We start from the raw sequence: 16,698 nt of genomic DNA, 5'->3' as shown, positions 1-16,698 counted from the left end.
AGATTGAGAAGGAGCCAAGTTAGGGGTCACAATAAAACGGAATAGGTCATAGGCAATGTTAATGTCAATCTCAATGACACCAAAAGTTGGCACGTGGCAATGCGTGGTGAGAAGCCACCTTAAAATGATCGCAAACACCTTTCAAAAGCTACAAGGTTCGATTAAATTGCGTGGTTGGTTCATGACAGTCAAGCTGCATCGTCCCAAGTTGAGTGAAATTAAATATCGTCCTTCTAAAATAGATTTTATATTTTTGGCCAAAGAGGAAAGATTTTCTTTGTCATTTGAACGAAGAAGCATGGCAGTGTATTAAAGAAAAGGAAACCAGGCTTCCTCTCTCTTATTACATTAAACCTGATAGCATCCTATTAAAGTGGTACTAAATACCGAACTAAAAAACAGAAGTTATATGGGAAAATACACGTAATGAATGACCAATGATAGCACCATATAACATTAATGTTCATTCATTAACTGTACTTGATTTGGCGTGTATTGCCGTCGGAGATCCCACAGAGGATGCCAGTGCCCCAACCCTCCTTATAATTACAGATAAGAGGCGGCCAATATTGTGAATACCAAGCACTAATTGACTAGGAAACCACAGTAACATCTTAACGATTCAAGGGAAACAACTGGTTGACTTGATATAGAATTATTAATTTATTCATTTTATGAGAACATATGAGAAGATGGGTCACAGAAAATATCAATCTTCATGAGCTAAAATATTTCTGTTTCTTCAAGGAACCAACTACAAAGTTATGACAAGCACAGAACTTGCTCTTTAAAGATTGTTTATTGCTTTCCCTCTTTATCTCTTCTCTCTCTTCCCTCTTTTCTTCACAAGGAAAGTTTCATGACCACCACAACCATGGCTTCCTTTAATCTCCTTCCTCCTCTAACTCATCTCCCTCTGCTGGCCACTTTATTTGTTACAGTTTTTTCCTTTCAGACTTCCATCAAAGCATCTTATGTAGTCCATTTTAAATGCTCTGCGAAAATCAACACATGTAATGCCTTACTCTACCACATAAACCAAGGTCTTGACATAGAAGACATAGCCTCTCTTTACTCTGTTAATTCATCCCAAATCCAACCAATAACAAGGGGGGCCAATCAAGACTATCTCATAACTGTCCCTTGTTCTTGTAAAGCCGTCACAAACCTTAGGGGATATTTCTTTGACACAACATACACAGTGCAGCAAGATGAGACATATATGAATATCTCAAACTTCTATTACAGCGGACAAGCCTGGTCTCCTACTGATAATCTGACCACAGGTGAAAACTTAACAATACATCTTCCCTGTGGATGTACAGAAAGTGATTCTCAAATCATTGTGACATATACGGTCCAGCAGAATGATACAACAGCAGAAATCGCCAATTTGCTATCAGCTACGCTTACTGGCATTCAGAACATGAATGGAGTTTTAGCTAATAGGCCTTCATTCATAGATGTGGGTTGGGTGTTATATGTTCCTAAGGAGCTCAATGGGATTCCATCTTCAAAAGGAAGTGGTAAGTAATCTAGTTTTACTTGTTATCTTCTACTTATGTGATTATATTTGATGGAAGTTTTGAAGTACTCAAAAAAAAATTTAATGCAGCTATAGTTATTTATTCAGGAAAACAACGTCTAGAGTTGTTTTTAAGATCTAAGAACACCATGAGATGAACATTTTGCGGGCTTATATATCAAATAATACCCCTGGTAATAAGACGACACGAATTTTCAATATCTACTTCAACCTTTCAACTTCAGAAGATAATGTGCTGTTTTTGGTTAAGTCCTAGAAAAGAATTTGTATGTGCTGGTACTTCTGACGTTAATACTTTTCTTTCTGCTTTGGTTTTCTTCCCCTTTTACCAGGAAAGAAACGAAAGCGTTCCATTATCATTGGTGTCTTGGCGGGTGTGGCATTACTTTCTGCTATCACAATAACCATTCTCATTCGATGGAGAAAAAGAGCCACTGAAACCAGCAATGAAGATGCAAAAGCTGTATCGAAAAGATCAACTTCAAAAGCATTTTCTAAACGATCGATTTCCAATAGAACTCTTTCCTTAAAGAACCATCAGTTTCATATAGAAACTATAGAAGGTAAATAATAGCTATTTATGATGATTTCTGACGAACAAATTTTACAATCCAATGTGGGGAGAGACTGAATCATGGCAATTAATGTCGGTGCAGAAGTAACATCAATTGACTCAGAAAGACCAGTAACATTTTATCTTGAGGAGATTGAGGAGGCCATAAACAAAGAAGGTAAAATAATAGGAAAGGGCGGATATGGGACTGTGTATTTTGGAATTTTAGGAGATAAGGTACGTACAATCTCATCAAAATTATAGTGATCCTGATCAAAACGCAGGCATATCTAATGGCAAATTTAACTTTCAGGAGGTTGCTATAAAAGAGATGAGGTCTAGTAAATCCAAAGAGTTCTATGCAGAACTGAAGGTCTTATGCAGGATCCATCATATCAACATTGTAAGGAATGTCTCCAGTGAAAGGATCTTCAATGCAGTTTCTAGGACTTGATTTGATTAATTGCAGACGTAACTTCTGTTGCAGGTGGAGCTATTGGGATATGCCAGTGGAGAAGATAACCTCTATTTAGTGTATGAGTATGTTTCAAAAGGATCTCTCAGTGACCATCTTCACGATCCATTTCTAAAAGGTATATTAATTTAGTTCAAGATTTCTTTGCCTGCAACAAATACCTAAGAGACCTCTTTAGATACAAAAAAATAGGCCAAGAAGGGTTTTACTGTCAAAATGGATAAAGTTGCAAGACCAGTAACACCACGAAGGCCATAATCCTAACTTAATTTTTATTTCAGGTGCACTTTATTATTGCAAATACAGAGAAGAAACCAAAGTTTATATATATATATATATATATATATTTGTATCTATAACTTTAAGAATGGTACTGGAACAGGTCATGAACCTCTTTCATGGACTGTTAGAGCACAGATTGCTCTGGATGCTGCAAAAGGTCTTGAGTACATACATGATTACACAAAAGCACGGCATGTGCACCGAGATATCAAGACTAGCAATATTCTTCTCGACAATAAACTCAGAGCCAAGGTACTCATCACTTGAGTTCTTTCATTCTTAAGTCCCATTTTGTATAACATATGGAAAAAGATTCTGTTTTTCGTAGCACACATACCAAGATATGAAACATCTATCATACCCCTGTCATTATTATTCAACAGTAACTTCTATTATTTTTCTTTTCATTCTGTTCCATTTTTCGTTTCATTCCATTGTGTGAGCCAAAGAAACTCTTAGTTCTATCTGAAATATCCCCTTCTGAATTATACTTAATTTTACGTACATTGTGTCGATACATGTGTACAAGGCATGGTAGTCTGATCTAACCGCATACTTGGTATTTATATGACATCGCATATCCAGTTGTCTCTTCAAATCTACTATTGCTTCTTCTGAAAAGTAATGAAACTAGGTAAGGTTGTCAGAAGTAACTCCCGTTCGGAGAATCATCAATTATTTCATTTGTTTTTAAAACTAAGTTGTGAAACTAACATTGAATCAATTATGTGTACTTCATAGTTCACTTCATTAATTTTGATACATAGATTGCAGATTTTGGACTAGTAAAGCTGGTAGAACGAACAAACGATGATGATTTTATAGCAACAAGGCTTGTTGGAACACCAGGCTACCTTCCCCCGGAGTAAGTTTTACGTCAGCATCATGTATAATAAATTATAATTAGGCTTTGTTGATTTTTCTTCTGATATTCATGATTATATATATTTTCAGATCTGTGAAGGAGCTTCAGCTGACCTCAAAAACCGACGTTTTTGCATTTGGAGTAGTTCTAGCAGAGCTAGTAACAGGGAAACCTGCTCTATTTCGTGACAGCCAAGAAACCTGCAGAATGAGATCGCTCATTTCTGTCGTAAGTCAGACTCCACTTTTGGCACTGGAGTCTATATTTAGTCTAATCCAACAGCGGTACCCCTTGCATACTTCATTTGTGTTCATACCTATTACATGATATATGGGTGAAATTACATTCATTCCACACAAACTTAACTTTGAAAGTGTAACTTAATATTCTGGTGCGTCCATTTTATTATTGACTTCAGATGGAAAGCTAAACTTTCCTCTTCTCTTCTCTTTTTGTTTTTCTGTTCTTTAACATTCAGATCAATAAAGTATTTGAAGCTAATGACCCAGAGAGTGCTTTAGAGGATATCATAGACAAAAACCTTCGAGATACCTATCCTGTGGAGGATGTCTTCAAGGTTAGATTCAATCTTGGTTCATGCATACACATATATAATGCTCACTTTCAGTCTTATATCTGTGGGCCTCTTCAGTTCTGTTTGGAAAAATAGCTAACAATCAATGATGCAGAAAATGAAAATGGAGACTTCTAAGATTTTGTTCTAGTCTCTTTCATATTGTAATTCTGGAGATTCAATTCCCCTTTTTACTGCCTTTCTTATTTCAACGATATTATAGATATATTATTATGCATGCACCGGTGAGAATATATCTTCTGAAGGTGAAGTTAATGAAGTTAGATGCAAGGTATTAGTATTTTACATAAAGTACCAGTACTTTGCATTCAACTTCAGCCTCACAAATTCTCAACTTCAAAGGATCTTAGACATGAAAGAATTTGAACTTAGCGTATGGTTGCCTCTAACGCGAAAGTGAATGTTGCAGATGATAGAAGTAGCTGAAAGATGCTTGCGTGAGGAACCAACAGAGAGGCCAGAAATGAGGGAGATTGTGTTGATTTTGTCACAGATTTTGATGTCCTCCACAGAATGGGAAGCATCATTAGGTGGAAACAGTGAAGTCTTTAGCGGCGTATTTACTGGAAGATGATCACTTCCCTCTCTCTCCCAAACTTAAATTTCACCTCACTTTTGAAGCCATTATATATGTTCATATAATCACACAGTATGGTTAGGATCCTCTTGTATTTATTAGGATTATATATGAAAATTATTCACAGTTTTCAACAAATATGAAACCTCTCAAATGAAGGACTCATGACAGTTCCACATCATGGGGAAAATAGGCAGATACAGTGTCAGTGGAATGGAGGTGTGTTTCACTGAGTCTTCTTAATGACTTCAACAGCAGTACGTCCTTCTCTCCAACTCCAAGATCAGCAGCAAACACTTGAGCCGGAGGCCTTTTTTTTGCCAGTTGTCACTAACTTGAGACCTTTTTGTGTTAACCAATTAATTGATACAATGAGACTGCTGTATTTGGTTGAGGATTTCTTGTTCCAACCAATGTTTTATTGTCCCCATCATCGTCATCTTTTCAGGAGCGTATTCCATGCTCATCACAATGATGTGCACGTCGCAATATGGACCATCCAAATCAATTTTAAATGGTTCAAATTGAATTTAAATTTTTATATATGTTAATTAACTTTTTGTTTTAATAAATATAGAATTTAAAATAAATATAATATCATAACTAATGTATCTTTAAAAAATAAATTTACTATTGAAAAAATTATACATTAAAAATTTTAAATATAAACCATCCATATTAGATTCTGAATGGTTTAAATTGCATCATGCTTATCATTGTGATAAGTATTGAATGAAGACCTCATCTTTTCTAGTTTTCTTTGCTTGTTCTTATTAGGCTAGAGATTTTTATGTGATTCCTTTCTTTTTAATGTCTTGTGAATACAATTCTATTTGAAAAACTAGTCAATTCCGGTACATCAAACCCATTGGTAGTGTGATTTCTTTTTTCATATACCCATAAGATAGAATGGTAAATAAATAAACTAAACTTATAATTAATGTTTTAGTATTTGATAGGTGAGAGAAATTTGTTAACATATTCTACAAAAATAATGCTTTTAATATTATCTATTTATTCCCATTATCAATATCAGGACAAAAAATAAAAAAAAAATCTGAAGCCTGTCAGATTGTTTTTTAAAGAAAAAGTGGGGATCGATAGGGGAAAAAAACGGAGATACGCATCCGGGTAAAAAAAGGAATGTGAAGCCCATGATCACTAAAGTTCCGTTGAAGTCTCCATTCATCAATATCCAACTTTTACCTCGCAAATCAATCCCGACCCTTGTCTGTTAGATATTACTCCTCAGACTTTGAAAGCAGCAGAGGGCAAAAACAAAAAACTTTGAAAACGCCAGCATCCCTTAATAAGTCATGAGTCCATTTAGAATAACTTATAATTAACTTTTTAATTATGATTTACAGAATATAAAATGAGTACGTGAGAGAAACTTTATCTCAATTCACACAAAAACGTACTTATAATTGTTTTTGAACCCTATCCCAAGCTGGCTTCATAACCGCACGTCACATGGTGGGCCGATAGTTTGTTTTGCTTAGGTGAAAAAATAAAAGAAAATTACAATAAAATATAAAAAAAGTAATTATCAATAAATTTAATAATAAGTGAACAACAGTTATTTATTATCTTAAAACTTGTAATTACAAAATAACAATTTCCCCAAAAATAAATTGCTGATGGGAAAGTGCAAAGAAAAAAAACCGCTTAGGTTGCACACATTTATTTCTCACAATACTCATATCTCCATCATCCTAAGAATGTGGCATTTTAAATTCATTATCAGAATTAATATTCCCAAGGTTTGCCCATCAGCATTTCAGATCAGCATCTATAGGTCCATCCATATTACTGGTTTGTCCGACGGGAAGAAGTTTTATTTTTCTGGCTCTAAAGTTGAGATATAGCATATTTTATCATTATCTAATTATTTTATTACACAAATGAAATGATAAATAAAATTAAATTAATTTTTTTAAAAAACCGATAACCTTGTTAAAATAAATAAATAATTTTAAAAAAATTAAATAATATTTGTAAAAATACAATTGATATTAAAAAAATCAATATCTTTCTGCCAAAGGTATTTTTACCCTCACAGTATCTCCATTTTTTAATATAACACCTAATTTAATTTTTAATTTGATTTAAAATGTGATATCCTAATCTACTTTGCTTCTCATATTTATTTATTTTTTTTAAATAGTTCTTATAATAATTGTATATGTTAAATTTTTCATCAAATTACACTCTGTAGTAAGAGTGTTTTAGTAAAAATAATAACTATTACTTACAAATAACTTATTTAATTAATTATCTTAATATACTTAAATTAATCAACTAATTTTTATAGTAAGCACGAGTATGTTACAGGAATAGGATCGCGGTTGTTATCTTTTTTAAATTTTGGATTGCAATTTACTAGAAACGTCGTCGTTGCAATTTCTTTGTACCCGAAGAAAAATTTGCCACCACCATCCACACCGCGAACTATCGTCAGCTCCATTAGCGTTCTCGGACAATAAAACAAGGAGCTCTTGCAATTTGCCTTCCCCGTATGTAACTGCAGAAGCTCGAACGCAAACCTTTAAAATAATGGCTCTGCCACTTACATGGCGGGCTTAGCCCTAGACTCCCCAATTTCATTTCCACATACATATATCTCGAACCTAGATCTACCTCTGGTTGATTCCCTTTCCGTCTCTGTACCGCCGATCCGATCTGATTCCAATCCGATCCAATAGGATCCGGTCCTCGGGATCCATACGAAGCATTTACCAATGGCAGGGGCAGCCTCTGCTCTCTTCCTTCTTGACATCAAAGGCCGCGTTCTCATTTGGCGCGACTACCGGGGCGATGTCTCTGCCGTCGAGGCCGAGCGCTTCTTCACCAAGCTCATCGAGAAAGAGGTTCGCTCCTGTGTTCCAATAGATCGATGCCTTTTGAGTTTCTAGTGCACTGCTTGTTTCTGCAGAAACTATAGGAAACGAAGTGAAAACATAATGTATAGGTGCATTTTTTGTTTGCATTGGATAAATTTAACTTAGCATAGGTGACGCTCGATCTCTGTTTAGCTCTTTCTCAATGTTTTTTGGAAGAATTTTAGATTTAAGTTGTTCAACGGCGCTGGTGAATTTTGAATCACTGGAGGCGGAATTGTAGAATATGTAAATTTGTTCTGAATTTTCCTTTACTGGCCGTGCTATGGACTTCTATGGCTTTCTATATCATGGGAGAACTAAGTTCAGCTGCCTTTGGCGTTTTGTAATGCTTCAGGGAGATCCGCAATCTCAAGATCCAGTTGTATATGATAATGGTGTGACCTACATGTTTATACAGCATAGCAATGTCTACCTCATGATAGCAGCCAGGCAAAACTGCAATGCCGCTAGCCTTCTTTTCTTCCTACATCGTATAGTTGATGTGAGTATTATCGGTAATTATGGTTCTAAAAGTATCCAGATTTGAGAATTTACACAAACGACTACTATGATGCCCTCAAATTATCCTGTTCTTTACGGCAGGTGTTTAAGCACTATTTTGAAGAATTGGAAGAGGAATCACTTAGGGATAACTTTGTTGTGGTGGTAAAATGCCTTGGAACCTTCTAATAGTTCTATTAATTAATTACATTGATACAGTTAGTTCTATCCTTTACTCAAACAAATGAACAATCACCCTTAACTTTTCTTATTGGCAGTATGAACTCCTTGACGAAATTATGGACTTTGGCTACCCTCAGTATACCGAGGCAAAGATTCTAAGTGAATTTATCAAGACCGATGCTTATAGAATGGAAGTTACACAGAGACCTCCTATGGCTGTAACTAATGCTGTGTCTTGGCGTAGCGAAGGCATAAATTACAAGAAAAATGAGGTGTCTATTATTTTCTTTTTGCAAGAATTCCCATTTTGATCGGTAATATGATGGTCTTGCACACCAGTTGACATCTTCCCTTTTTCATTTTCAGGTTTTCTTGGATGTGGTCGAGAGTGTTAACATACTTGTCAATAGCAATGGGCAAATAATTAGGTCTGATGTTGTTGGAGCACTGAAGATGAGAACATATTTGAGGTTTGTTTTCTACTTCTGATAACTGAGTTTCAAGCCCTTGAGATGAGCTGCTAGCAAACTAGGTTAGCTATTGGCTTTATAGGTTGATGATTTCCTTAGCTTCATGGCCAAAGAAGAATTTATAGAGGGAGAAGGATGATAAGGAATTGTAGGATCAGGAATCCTTTTAAGAACAAAATAAACAAAAGGGAAAAGGAAAATAAAAGGCAGCAGCTCAGTGGAGATTTAAAATTTCTTGGCATAATTGACTGGAGAAAATGCCTTAACTGTGAGTATGTAAGTCCATGTAGAAGGAAGGAAACTGCCCCGTTCCAAAGAAGGTTCACAGTTAGAAACCCCTGGCTGAAATTTGAGAAAATGCCTTAACAAGCGGAGAAGAAAATCTCTAGAGTGGGACACTATAACTGCTTGGCAACCCTACAATGCAACGATAGTTAGCAGTAACTAGACAACCCCCTCCCCAAAAAAATGAAAGAAAGAAAGAAAGGGAAGGAAAGAAAAGAAGATGTAACATATAACTCAATTACTTGGTGACAAAGCACCGTGCGTTCAATCAAATGCATTTGCTGCAAATCGTTATTATTGCTAATAAATAAATTACTATCCATACAGATAACTTTTAATCTAAAAGGTTTGGTTAACCTTCCTACAAAAGTTCAAACTGCTGGAATGTGTGGGATATTCTCCACAGATGATAGGTTTTATGGTGCAATTTTTCTGCTAGTCACTACTGAAAGTTCGATATTTACTTTTTAGAGTGGATTGGACTTGATTTCGTTTTTTTCTGATAGAATGTTTACGGGGAGAATGTTCAAAAATTATGTTACATGCTTTGGCAGAATTAAAGCAATGTTTCTTTTTATGCAAATTTTATCTGTGATTCTTCTGGATGTTGTGCCCTGGTAGCATGGTGTTTGTTTCTTCAAATTGATTGCTTCACCTAATCATGTTGGTTTTCCTAGTCAGTACAAGTTGCTGATCTCTCTCTCTCTCTCTCTCTTCCTGCTTTAGGCTTTTATCGCTATGTTGACCTTGAGTAGTTTCTATTGTGTCCAATGTAGTTTTTTAATTTTTTTCATAAAAGTGTCCAAAATAATTTTGAGGGACGAAATTGCAAGTGGCAGTTTGGAGCATATTATGCTTACAGACTGTTAATATACTGCAGACGTGCCCAATCTTTGGGGTTCATTTGGCTCTCAACAGTTATAATCTGGAATGATCTGGATATGTGTACTGTGATAGTTCTGTTAATCTACCCTACATTTTGCAAGGGAGTGTTTTCGTAGAAACTCAAACATGACGTCTTTGGCTTGTCTATTGCAGTGGCATGCCTGAGTGTAAACTTGGCCTAAATGATAGAGTATTATTAGAGGCACAAGGAAGGGCGACCAAGGGAAAGGCAATTGACTTGGAAGACATTAAATTTCATCAGTATGTACCCTTGAGTCTCTTGTATATCAGAAGCTGTCTATGTGGATTATTTGTAACACAAAATATTAATATTCTTTCTGCAATAAAATATCTCTAGTATTAATGCTTGTTCTGAAAAATGTGTTGGCATTTTGATTAAGGTGTGTTCGCTTGGCCCGATTTGAAAATGATCGAACAATTTCCTTCATACCACCAGATGGATCATTTGATTTGATGACATATAGGCTCAGTACACAGGTTCCTCTTCTGTAAATGAAATATATTCTTTTCCATTCGAGGGGTAATATTTGTTTGCACATAGACATGCATGTGTGTCTTGGTTTTTTTTTTTTTTGGGGGGGGGGGATGGCCTGACAGAGAGAAAATGAATCTTAAGACTTAATGTTGCTTTTTATCCCCTTGTTTCAGGTTAAGCCTTTGATTTGGGTGGAAGCTCAAGTTGAAAGGCATTCGAAAAGCCGGATTGAGATTATGGTAAAAGCTAGGAGTCAATTCAAGGAACGTAGGTACTGAGATTTCATTTTTCCCTGTTCCCTTCTTGTCCTGTTCTTTTAGGTAGATTGTAGAATTGCCCCTCTTCAATATATGTACTGACAGCTTCTGGCTCTAGATTTGAGATTAGCCTAAATTCTTTAATTTGTGGAATTTGATTATACAGCACTGCCACAAACGTTGAGATTGAGTTGCCTGTACCTGCTGATTCAACCAATCCAAATGTTCGAACTTCAATGGGATCTGCATCATATGCCCCTGAAAAGGATGCATTGATCTGGAAAATAAGATCCTTTCCCGGAGGCAAGGTATATGTTGACTTGGAGTGGCATTTTACCCTTTATTTAAAATCTAATATCAATACCTCGATTTGATTGCTAATCATTGGGTTTAAAATTTTTATCTTTCATGCTTTCAGGAGTACATGTTAAGGGCAGAGTTTCGTCTTCCCAGCATAACAGCTGAGGAAGCAACTCCTGAGAGAAAAGCTCCTATTCGTGTGAAATTTGAGATACCATATTTTACTGTTTCTGGGATACAGGTATTTATACTTGGACATGAATTTTCTTACATTCATAATACTGCTAGGCCTTTTTTTTTTATACTGCAAATAGTGTCTGCATCCTTCAGTGCATCCCTATGTTGAGTCTGATCACATTTTGATTCCAATATTTCATCCGTGCTAGAATGTTGTGCTGCAGCAACTCGTCCTTGCTCCCTGCACCCTGTTTTCCTTGCTTAGCTTCCTCATGCGGCCAAAAAACTCAACAAGTGCACAAACTTGGTCCAAAACTTCTATCCCAACCGCAAATTAATGAAACCTTTCCCTATCTACCAATTTTTAAATTTTCTCTTTTTAATCTGCTTAAATGATTCAGCAGACAACTCTGACGGCTCCCTTGCTGTGAAATGTACATCAATTAAAGGAGCAATCCCGTTGAAATTCATAGACAGTCAATTAGAGAACTTTCTATTTTCATCATCTTCTGCCTCGTTATTACTTGCCTAATGGTTTGTGGTGTCAGAAACTTTTCCCAACTGTCATTATGATCACTGTGGTCTGCAGACTTGAGTGAAGTAGTGAACTATAAATCTGTGATTGTTCGGTTGGTTTCTCACAGTTGGGACGAGGCTATCTAAACTAAACATAATGTGATATGTTGCTGTTATTTGGGGAATCGTTCATGACTTATGTAGTGATTACAACTGAAACGTTGACCGGCTTGATCAATATAGTGATAATGTTTAAATACTTGCAGGTAAGATACCTGAAGATAATTGAGAAAAGTGGGTATCAGGCCCTTCCATGGGTGAGATACATTACAATGGCTGGAGAGTACGAACTGAGACTTATTTGAGATCTTTTATCCTGGCTGTTTATTTTGAAACCCACCAAATAATCATGCCATATTTCTATGACCAATGACTTGGGAGTGGTGGATGAGGAGAGGGAATCACCAGAAATTGTCCGAGGCCCGGCTGAAATGATGAATTTATTTGAGCCACCATCGCCCTCCCTCCCTCTCTCTCTCTGTCTCTCTGCATGGTAATTTGTGTCTTGCCAGCATTTTGTAAGTCACTTTAGCTGTCTAGAAAGTCCATGTCAAATGATGAATTCACAATTTGTTAGCCAAAACTCCTGAGTCCTTTTGGCCATATCTGTACTGGATGATGAGAGAATGCTTTCCCCCTTTTCGTTTTTGTATTCAGAGTTTGCTCATCTTTTTCTATTGCCCTCATAATGTAATTTGATTTCCACCTGTAAGAATTTTTTGCTTTTGTATTAACAAGATTGATATCTGCAGCTTTATTAAAGCTCCAATGATCTCTAGAAACGAAGTATTCCAAGCGTAAGATTTCGGATTCAAGTTCTGTGGCCACACCAATGATAATACCCATTTACTCCTAAATGTTACAGTTGGTTTTATTTTTAAATAAAATTTTAATCTATTTTATTTTTTATAATATCAATTTTTTTCAAGCTAATTGTTCAACTTATAAATTGTTATATAATCAAATATTACATGGTGCTTCCTTTGCGTATTAACATAAAATATTTAACATTCATTTTTTCTAGAAAAAATTTTAAATTATTTTGCGTCTCCTTTTTTTTCCAAAATTTGACGTTGTCGTCGTTTCACATGTTATAAATGGTAGTTCTATCTCAATACATGATTAACAAAAATATTATATAAAAAATAATATCTATTTATTATAAATAACTAACTTAATAAATTTTTTTGATCTATTTAAATTAGTTAGTTTTTTATTAAAGAGTAGAGGTAATAACATTTCAAGAAAATCATAAAAATTTTGTTATAACTAATTTATTTAGTTTTTAAACTCTTTAGATAAGTGGTTATTATATTAAGGATAGGAGAAGTAGTAAAATTTAAAATCTCAATACAGCCAATGTGCTAGTGATCCAGACCATTCGAGATTCCCGCATCAATAAAACTGGCAGGCAGTTATCGCTGTCAAGATAAGGCGTCCAAGAATGACCACTCTGTTGATTAACGGTTGTTGCTCAATGCAGAATACAAGTAATAGTGCAATATGCAGAAATACAAATTTCCCAAGGACTCGACACCATCCGCTATTAACAAGTGTTTGATATCTTCTCACAAAGTTATCAATTAAAGAACTTGGCAGCGGCAGAAGGGGGAAAAGAATAAAAAGAAAACTCATATTTACAAAGGTGAAGAGGGTATCATGAAGGGCTGAAGGCAAAGAATGGCCTTTTTCTTTCATATTTCTCTTGTAATTTGTTTAACAACAGTACATACGCTATACTAATGATGAATTCCATTAGGTAATGTTGGAAGCTTCTTCCTGAAAGCGTGCTTTCGGCAACGTCCAAAAATGTCATCATATATCAAATCAAACTGCACTCCAGCCCTCTCCCGATTAATAATGAATAGAATGTGATCACCTTCCACATACTTGTAGTACCTGTTTCATCAAATATAATGATCCATTCAGTTCCACCAACATGAAAATTTGCACGGGTAGAAAGTGGTCGGTAACAAAATTTGCCTTTGATAAGTTCAAAACATATTCAGAAGGAATCTATATATCTCTAAGAATTTGCACATTTCATTACAGTAAATTATTGTTCCTTAAGTCTTGTTAGTCAACACCATTCATAAGAGGGCAGCGTATCACATACCAGATGCCTGGCTGCAAGGGTTCGCAATCTGAATCCTTTTCAACAAAACGGTTTGGGTGTTCAATTGGGAAACGAGGATGGGTCATGGATATTGTATTTAAGGCTCCATCGTTGTCCTGCCAGTCCTCATCCCTGCAATGCCAATTTGGAAGTTGTTGATTGGTCAAGCTTAACTCAAGTTACAACCCGAAGCTGCTCAAGGGAAAGGCCAGAGGGAGACAATGTCTAATGCTTCAAGAAAATGAAAAAACCATACCTGTAACCTTGTAAGGGGGAGAAACGTCGGAAGGATGTCGCCATTGGGTCATCTGCAAAACTCTTATAAAAAGCAATGGGTGAATTCCAGTAATGCTTGAAGGAAGTGTGACACCTAGGATTTTCCTAGTGCGCTTGGTAGCATAGCTGAAGTAGTAAGTATTTGGAAAAGTGTGTAGATGGTAGTTGAGTTTTATAGATCCTTGAATTGTAAGATCAGGGAGGATCCAATCCCCTGAAGCAAATGGACCGGCATGCCCCAGGAGGCAATCGACAAGCCCCGAAATGCCCATCTTCCTCCATGACATGTTGAAGTGATCAAACCCGAAATTGTAGTAGGTCTTTAGCATGGAAATGTCCAGCCAATCATAAATTATTGCTCCGATACGGCAAATTTGCAGCAGACAAATAGGTTTCAATGTTTTCCAATCTTCTGGCCTAAAACAAACTCAAGTTGAAGATCACCAGTTTCAGCAATCACAGTTTGTTCACAAGTGAAACTCAATTCTCAAGATTAGCAGAAGTGCAGAAACAATGAAAACATTCATGACATTCAATTGAAGCAAGCAAGTATATGGTCTTTTTGAATGCAGATTCCATTATTGAGACATCAGATCACAGTTGCCAGTTTGCTCAGAATGGCAGCATGAGCATTAACTCATAAGTACCGAAGGAATATACTAGTTCCAATTTATTACCTAAACCCAATCACCCCATATCTAGTGAATAAGATAACATCAGTAATAGATTGCTCTGTATAATATCACTCCCTCAATGTCAACGGTAAGCTATAATTTATGCATCAGATTAAGCATGACTACGATTTTCCCATACATGACATGAATTACAAGGTGAGGAGCCTCCGAGTTGGATAAATTAGTCTACAGATGGGAACTTACTGCATGCCGTCAAAGTAGGTTCTTGTAGTGCCATTAATGCTCCTGATAAGGCCGTTATGCTCAAAACCCAGCTCTCTGAAGTGTCTTCATACCCCTTAAATGCCTGGAGACAACATGCCAAATAATCTTCAACAAATCATTTTCCACATTAGACCATCAGCATGACAGTGCAAATTTGGGACTGACCTTATCAGCAAGCATTTGTTGCAAAACACGAGCAACCTGTGCTCCAGCTGAGTGACCAACAAAGTGAATAGGATGATCCTCGTCCCACTCAGGATAGTGGCCTGCATCCAAATTGTCAGGACATTTTTTTTCATTCAACGGGGAAAAATGGACTATAAGAGCATAATAGACTACAGAACAAGCAGATCCTCGAACCTTGTTCGTAGATGCGTCCAAACTGCGAGTGTCCATAAGCAATGCTGTGCTCTTCGCCGTAATCGACTTGCCCACCTTTTAGATAATAGAACAATTCGCGAGCCCTGAGACAAAATACTTTCAGAACTTTCCCGAACAAGCACAAAATCAAAAGCAACCAACCTAAAAGGAAAATCCATTAACAAAACCAGAAAAATAATGGAAGTTTCGACGCCTCAATCAATCACCTATCATGGATACTGGTTAGAGATCCCAAATCAGGGACGAGAACCCTTTCATCTTTCTTCTCTGCACCGGCGAAATACGATAAACTACCCAATCTCTGCGAATTGAAAACGGAATGAGATTCATCTAATTGGAGAGAAAAAGAAGTTCACCACAGAAACGAACGGAAACAGGCGTTACTTACCCCTTTGCCAAACCCGAAAATTCCATGTAGTAACACAATAGGAGGCAGGTCATCGTTTTTATCTTTTCGCATTTCCTCCTTGACCTCGATATTCTCCTTAGACTTGCAAAAGCAATCACTGAGAGCTTGCGAGAGATCTCCAGCAACACCCGTGCTGAAAATGTAAAATCCATAAAGCAAATGGATGATAGAGCTCACAAACAGCTCCACCAATTGCAGATAAGCTAACCATAATCTGATCATTTTGCAGAATCAACCCCCAAATGAAGAACAACGAAGAAGTTTCCAAACAAGAGAGCCTTCTTTGAACCCAGAAGACAAAAGAACCACGAAGAAGGCTCCTTGTTGCCGAAGGTAAGAAACGCTTCAAATCCTTCAGGGGCTCAGGCTAATAGATTACCCCTTTTGTGTTGTCGAAGCTTGAATGTTACCATGTAGAGTAAAGCAATAAGGAAATCTCACGCGGGTCGGAAACAGATTTCATATAGTCGTTTCACGCTCAAAATTCAAACTTTGAAAAATGGTTATTTTGCACATTTTTATTGTTCTCTGCCACATGGAAAGCAGACCACCAATCAAAATTCCATCGAGAAAGCAATAAACTTTTTGAATTTAATAAGAGAAAAAAAATGCGTGGAGAAAAGAAAATGCTCGCTTGGTTAACGATGCGTGTCCAATCATTGCCCCTGAGACAATGGGATGGTTGTAGGCACCACAGAGCTGAAGAAAACAA

General features: G+C 36.4%; 2 protein-coding genes and 1 pseudogene across 2 annotated transcripts; 2 read left to right on the top strand and 1 right to left on the bottom strand.

Annotated features, from left to right (window-relative positions):
• The first annotated feature begins 874 nt into the window (after positions 1 to 874).
• Positions 875 to 4,890, top strand: LOC114740195 (lysM domain receptor-like kinase 3). Its single transcript, XM_028928316.1, has 10 exons — positions 875 to 1,526; positions 1,879 to 2,109; positions 2,203 to 2,336; positions 2,413 to 2,502; positions 2,587 to 2,692; positions 2,957 to 3,108; positions 3,624 to 3,721; positions 3,811 to 3,949; positions 4,200 to 4,298; positions 4,726 to 4,890. The coding sequence occupies exons 1-10, from the start codon at positions 875 to 877 to the stop codon at positions 4,888 to 4,890; spliced, it is 1,866 nt and encodes a 621-aa protein (XP_028784149.1).
• Positions 4,891 to 7,370: 2,480 nt separating this feature from the next.
• LOC114740191 (AP-1 complex subunit mu-2) lies at positions 7,371 to 12,662 on the top strand. Its single transcript, XM_028928314.1, has 11 exons — positions 7,371 to 7,763; positions 8,131 to 8,277; positions 8,379 to 8,441; positions 8,555 to 8,731; positions 8,826 to 8,929; positions 10,253 to 10,360; positions 10,501 to 10,597; positions 10,769 to 10,866; positions 11,019 to 11,160; positions 11,271 to 11,393; positions 12,112 to 12,662. Exons 1-11 carry the CDS (start codon positions 7,635 to 7,637, stop codon positions 12,208 to 12,210), a joined length of 1,287 nt encoding a protein of 428 aa, XP_028784147.1. The 5' UTR covers positions 7,371 to 7,634; the 3' UTR covers positions 12,211 to 12,662.
• Positions 12,663 to 13,390: 728 nt separating this feature from the next.
• Positions 13,391 to 16,459, bottom strand: LOC114740190 (lipase-like; annotated as a pseudogene).
• Positions 16,460 to 16,698: the final 239 nt, after the last annotated feature.

The sequence above is a fragment of the Neltuma alba genome, unplaced genomic scaffold (genome assembly GCF_004799145.2).
Source record: "Neltuma alba isolate B1F8T4 unplaced genomic scaffold, ASM479914v2 tig00003075_pilon, whole genome shotgun sequence".
NCBI lineage: Eukaryota > Viridiplantae > Streptophyta > Magnoliopsida > Fabales > Fabaceae > Neltuma > Neltuma alba.
The sequence above is the reverse complement of the archived record's forward strand: the minus strand, read 5'-3'. Positions and strand labels throughout refer to the sequence as shown.

What these genes read in the sequence shown, in the direction of transcription:
- LOC114740195 (XM_028928316.1), top strand. Translation starts at nt 875, where the DNA reads ATGGCTTCCTTTAATCTCCTTCCTCCTCTAACTCATCTCCCTCTGCTG. An exon ending in TCATATAGAAACTATAGAAG is followed by an intron (nt 2,110 to 2,202) that starts GTAAATAATAGC and finishes ATGTCGGTGCAG; the next exon opens with AAGTAACATCAATTGACTCA. An exon ending in CTGTGGAGGATGTCTTCAAG is followed by an intron (nt 4,299 to 4,725) that starts GTTAGATTCAAT and finishes TGAATGTTGCAG; the next exon opens with ATGATAGAAGTAGCTGAAAG.
- LOC114740191 (XM_028928314.1), top strand. Translation starts at nt 7,635, where the DNA reads ATGGCAGGGGCAGCCTCTGCTCTCTTCCTTCTTGACATCAAAGGCCGC. An exon ending in GGGATAACTTTGTTGTGGTG is followed by an intron (nt 8,442 to 8,554) that starts GTAAAATGCCTT and finishes TCTTATTGGCAG; the next exon opens with TATGAACTCCTTGACGAAAT. An exon ending in AGTCAATTCAAGGAACGTAG is followed by an intron (nt 10,867 to 11,018) that starts GTACTGAGATTT and finishes TTGATTATACAG; the next exon opens with CACTGCCACAAACGTTGAGA.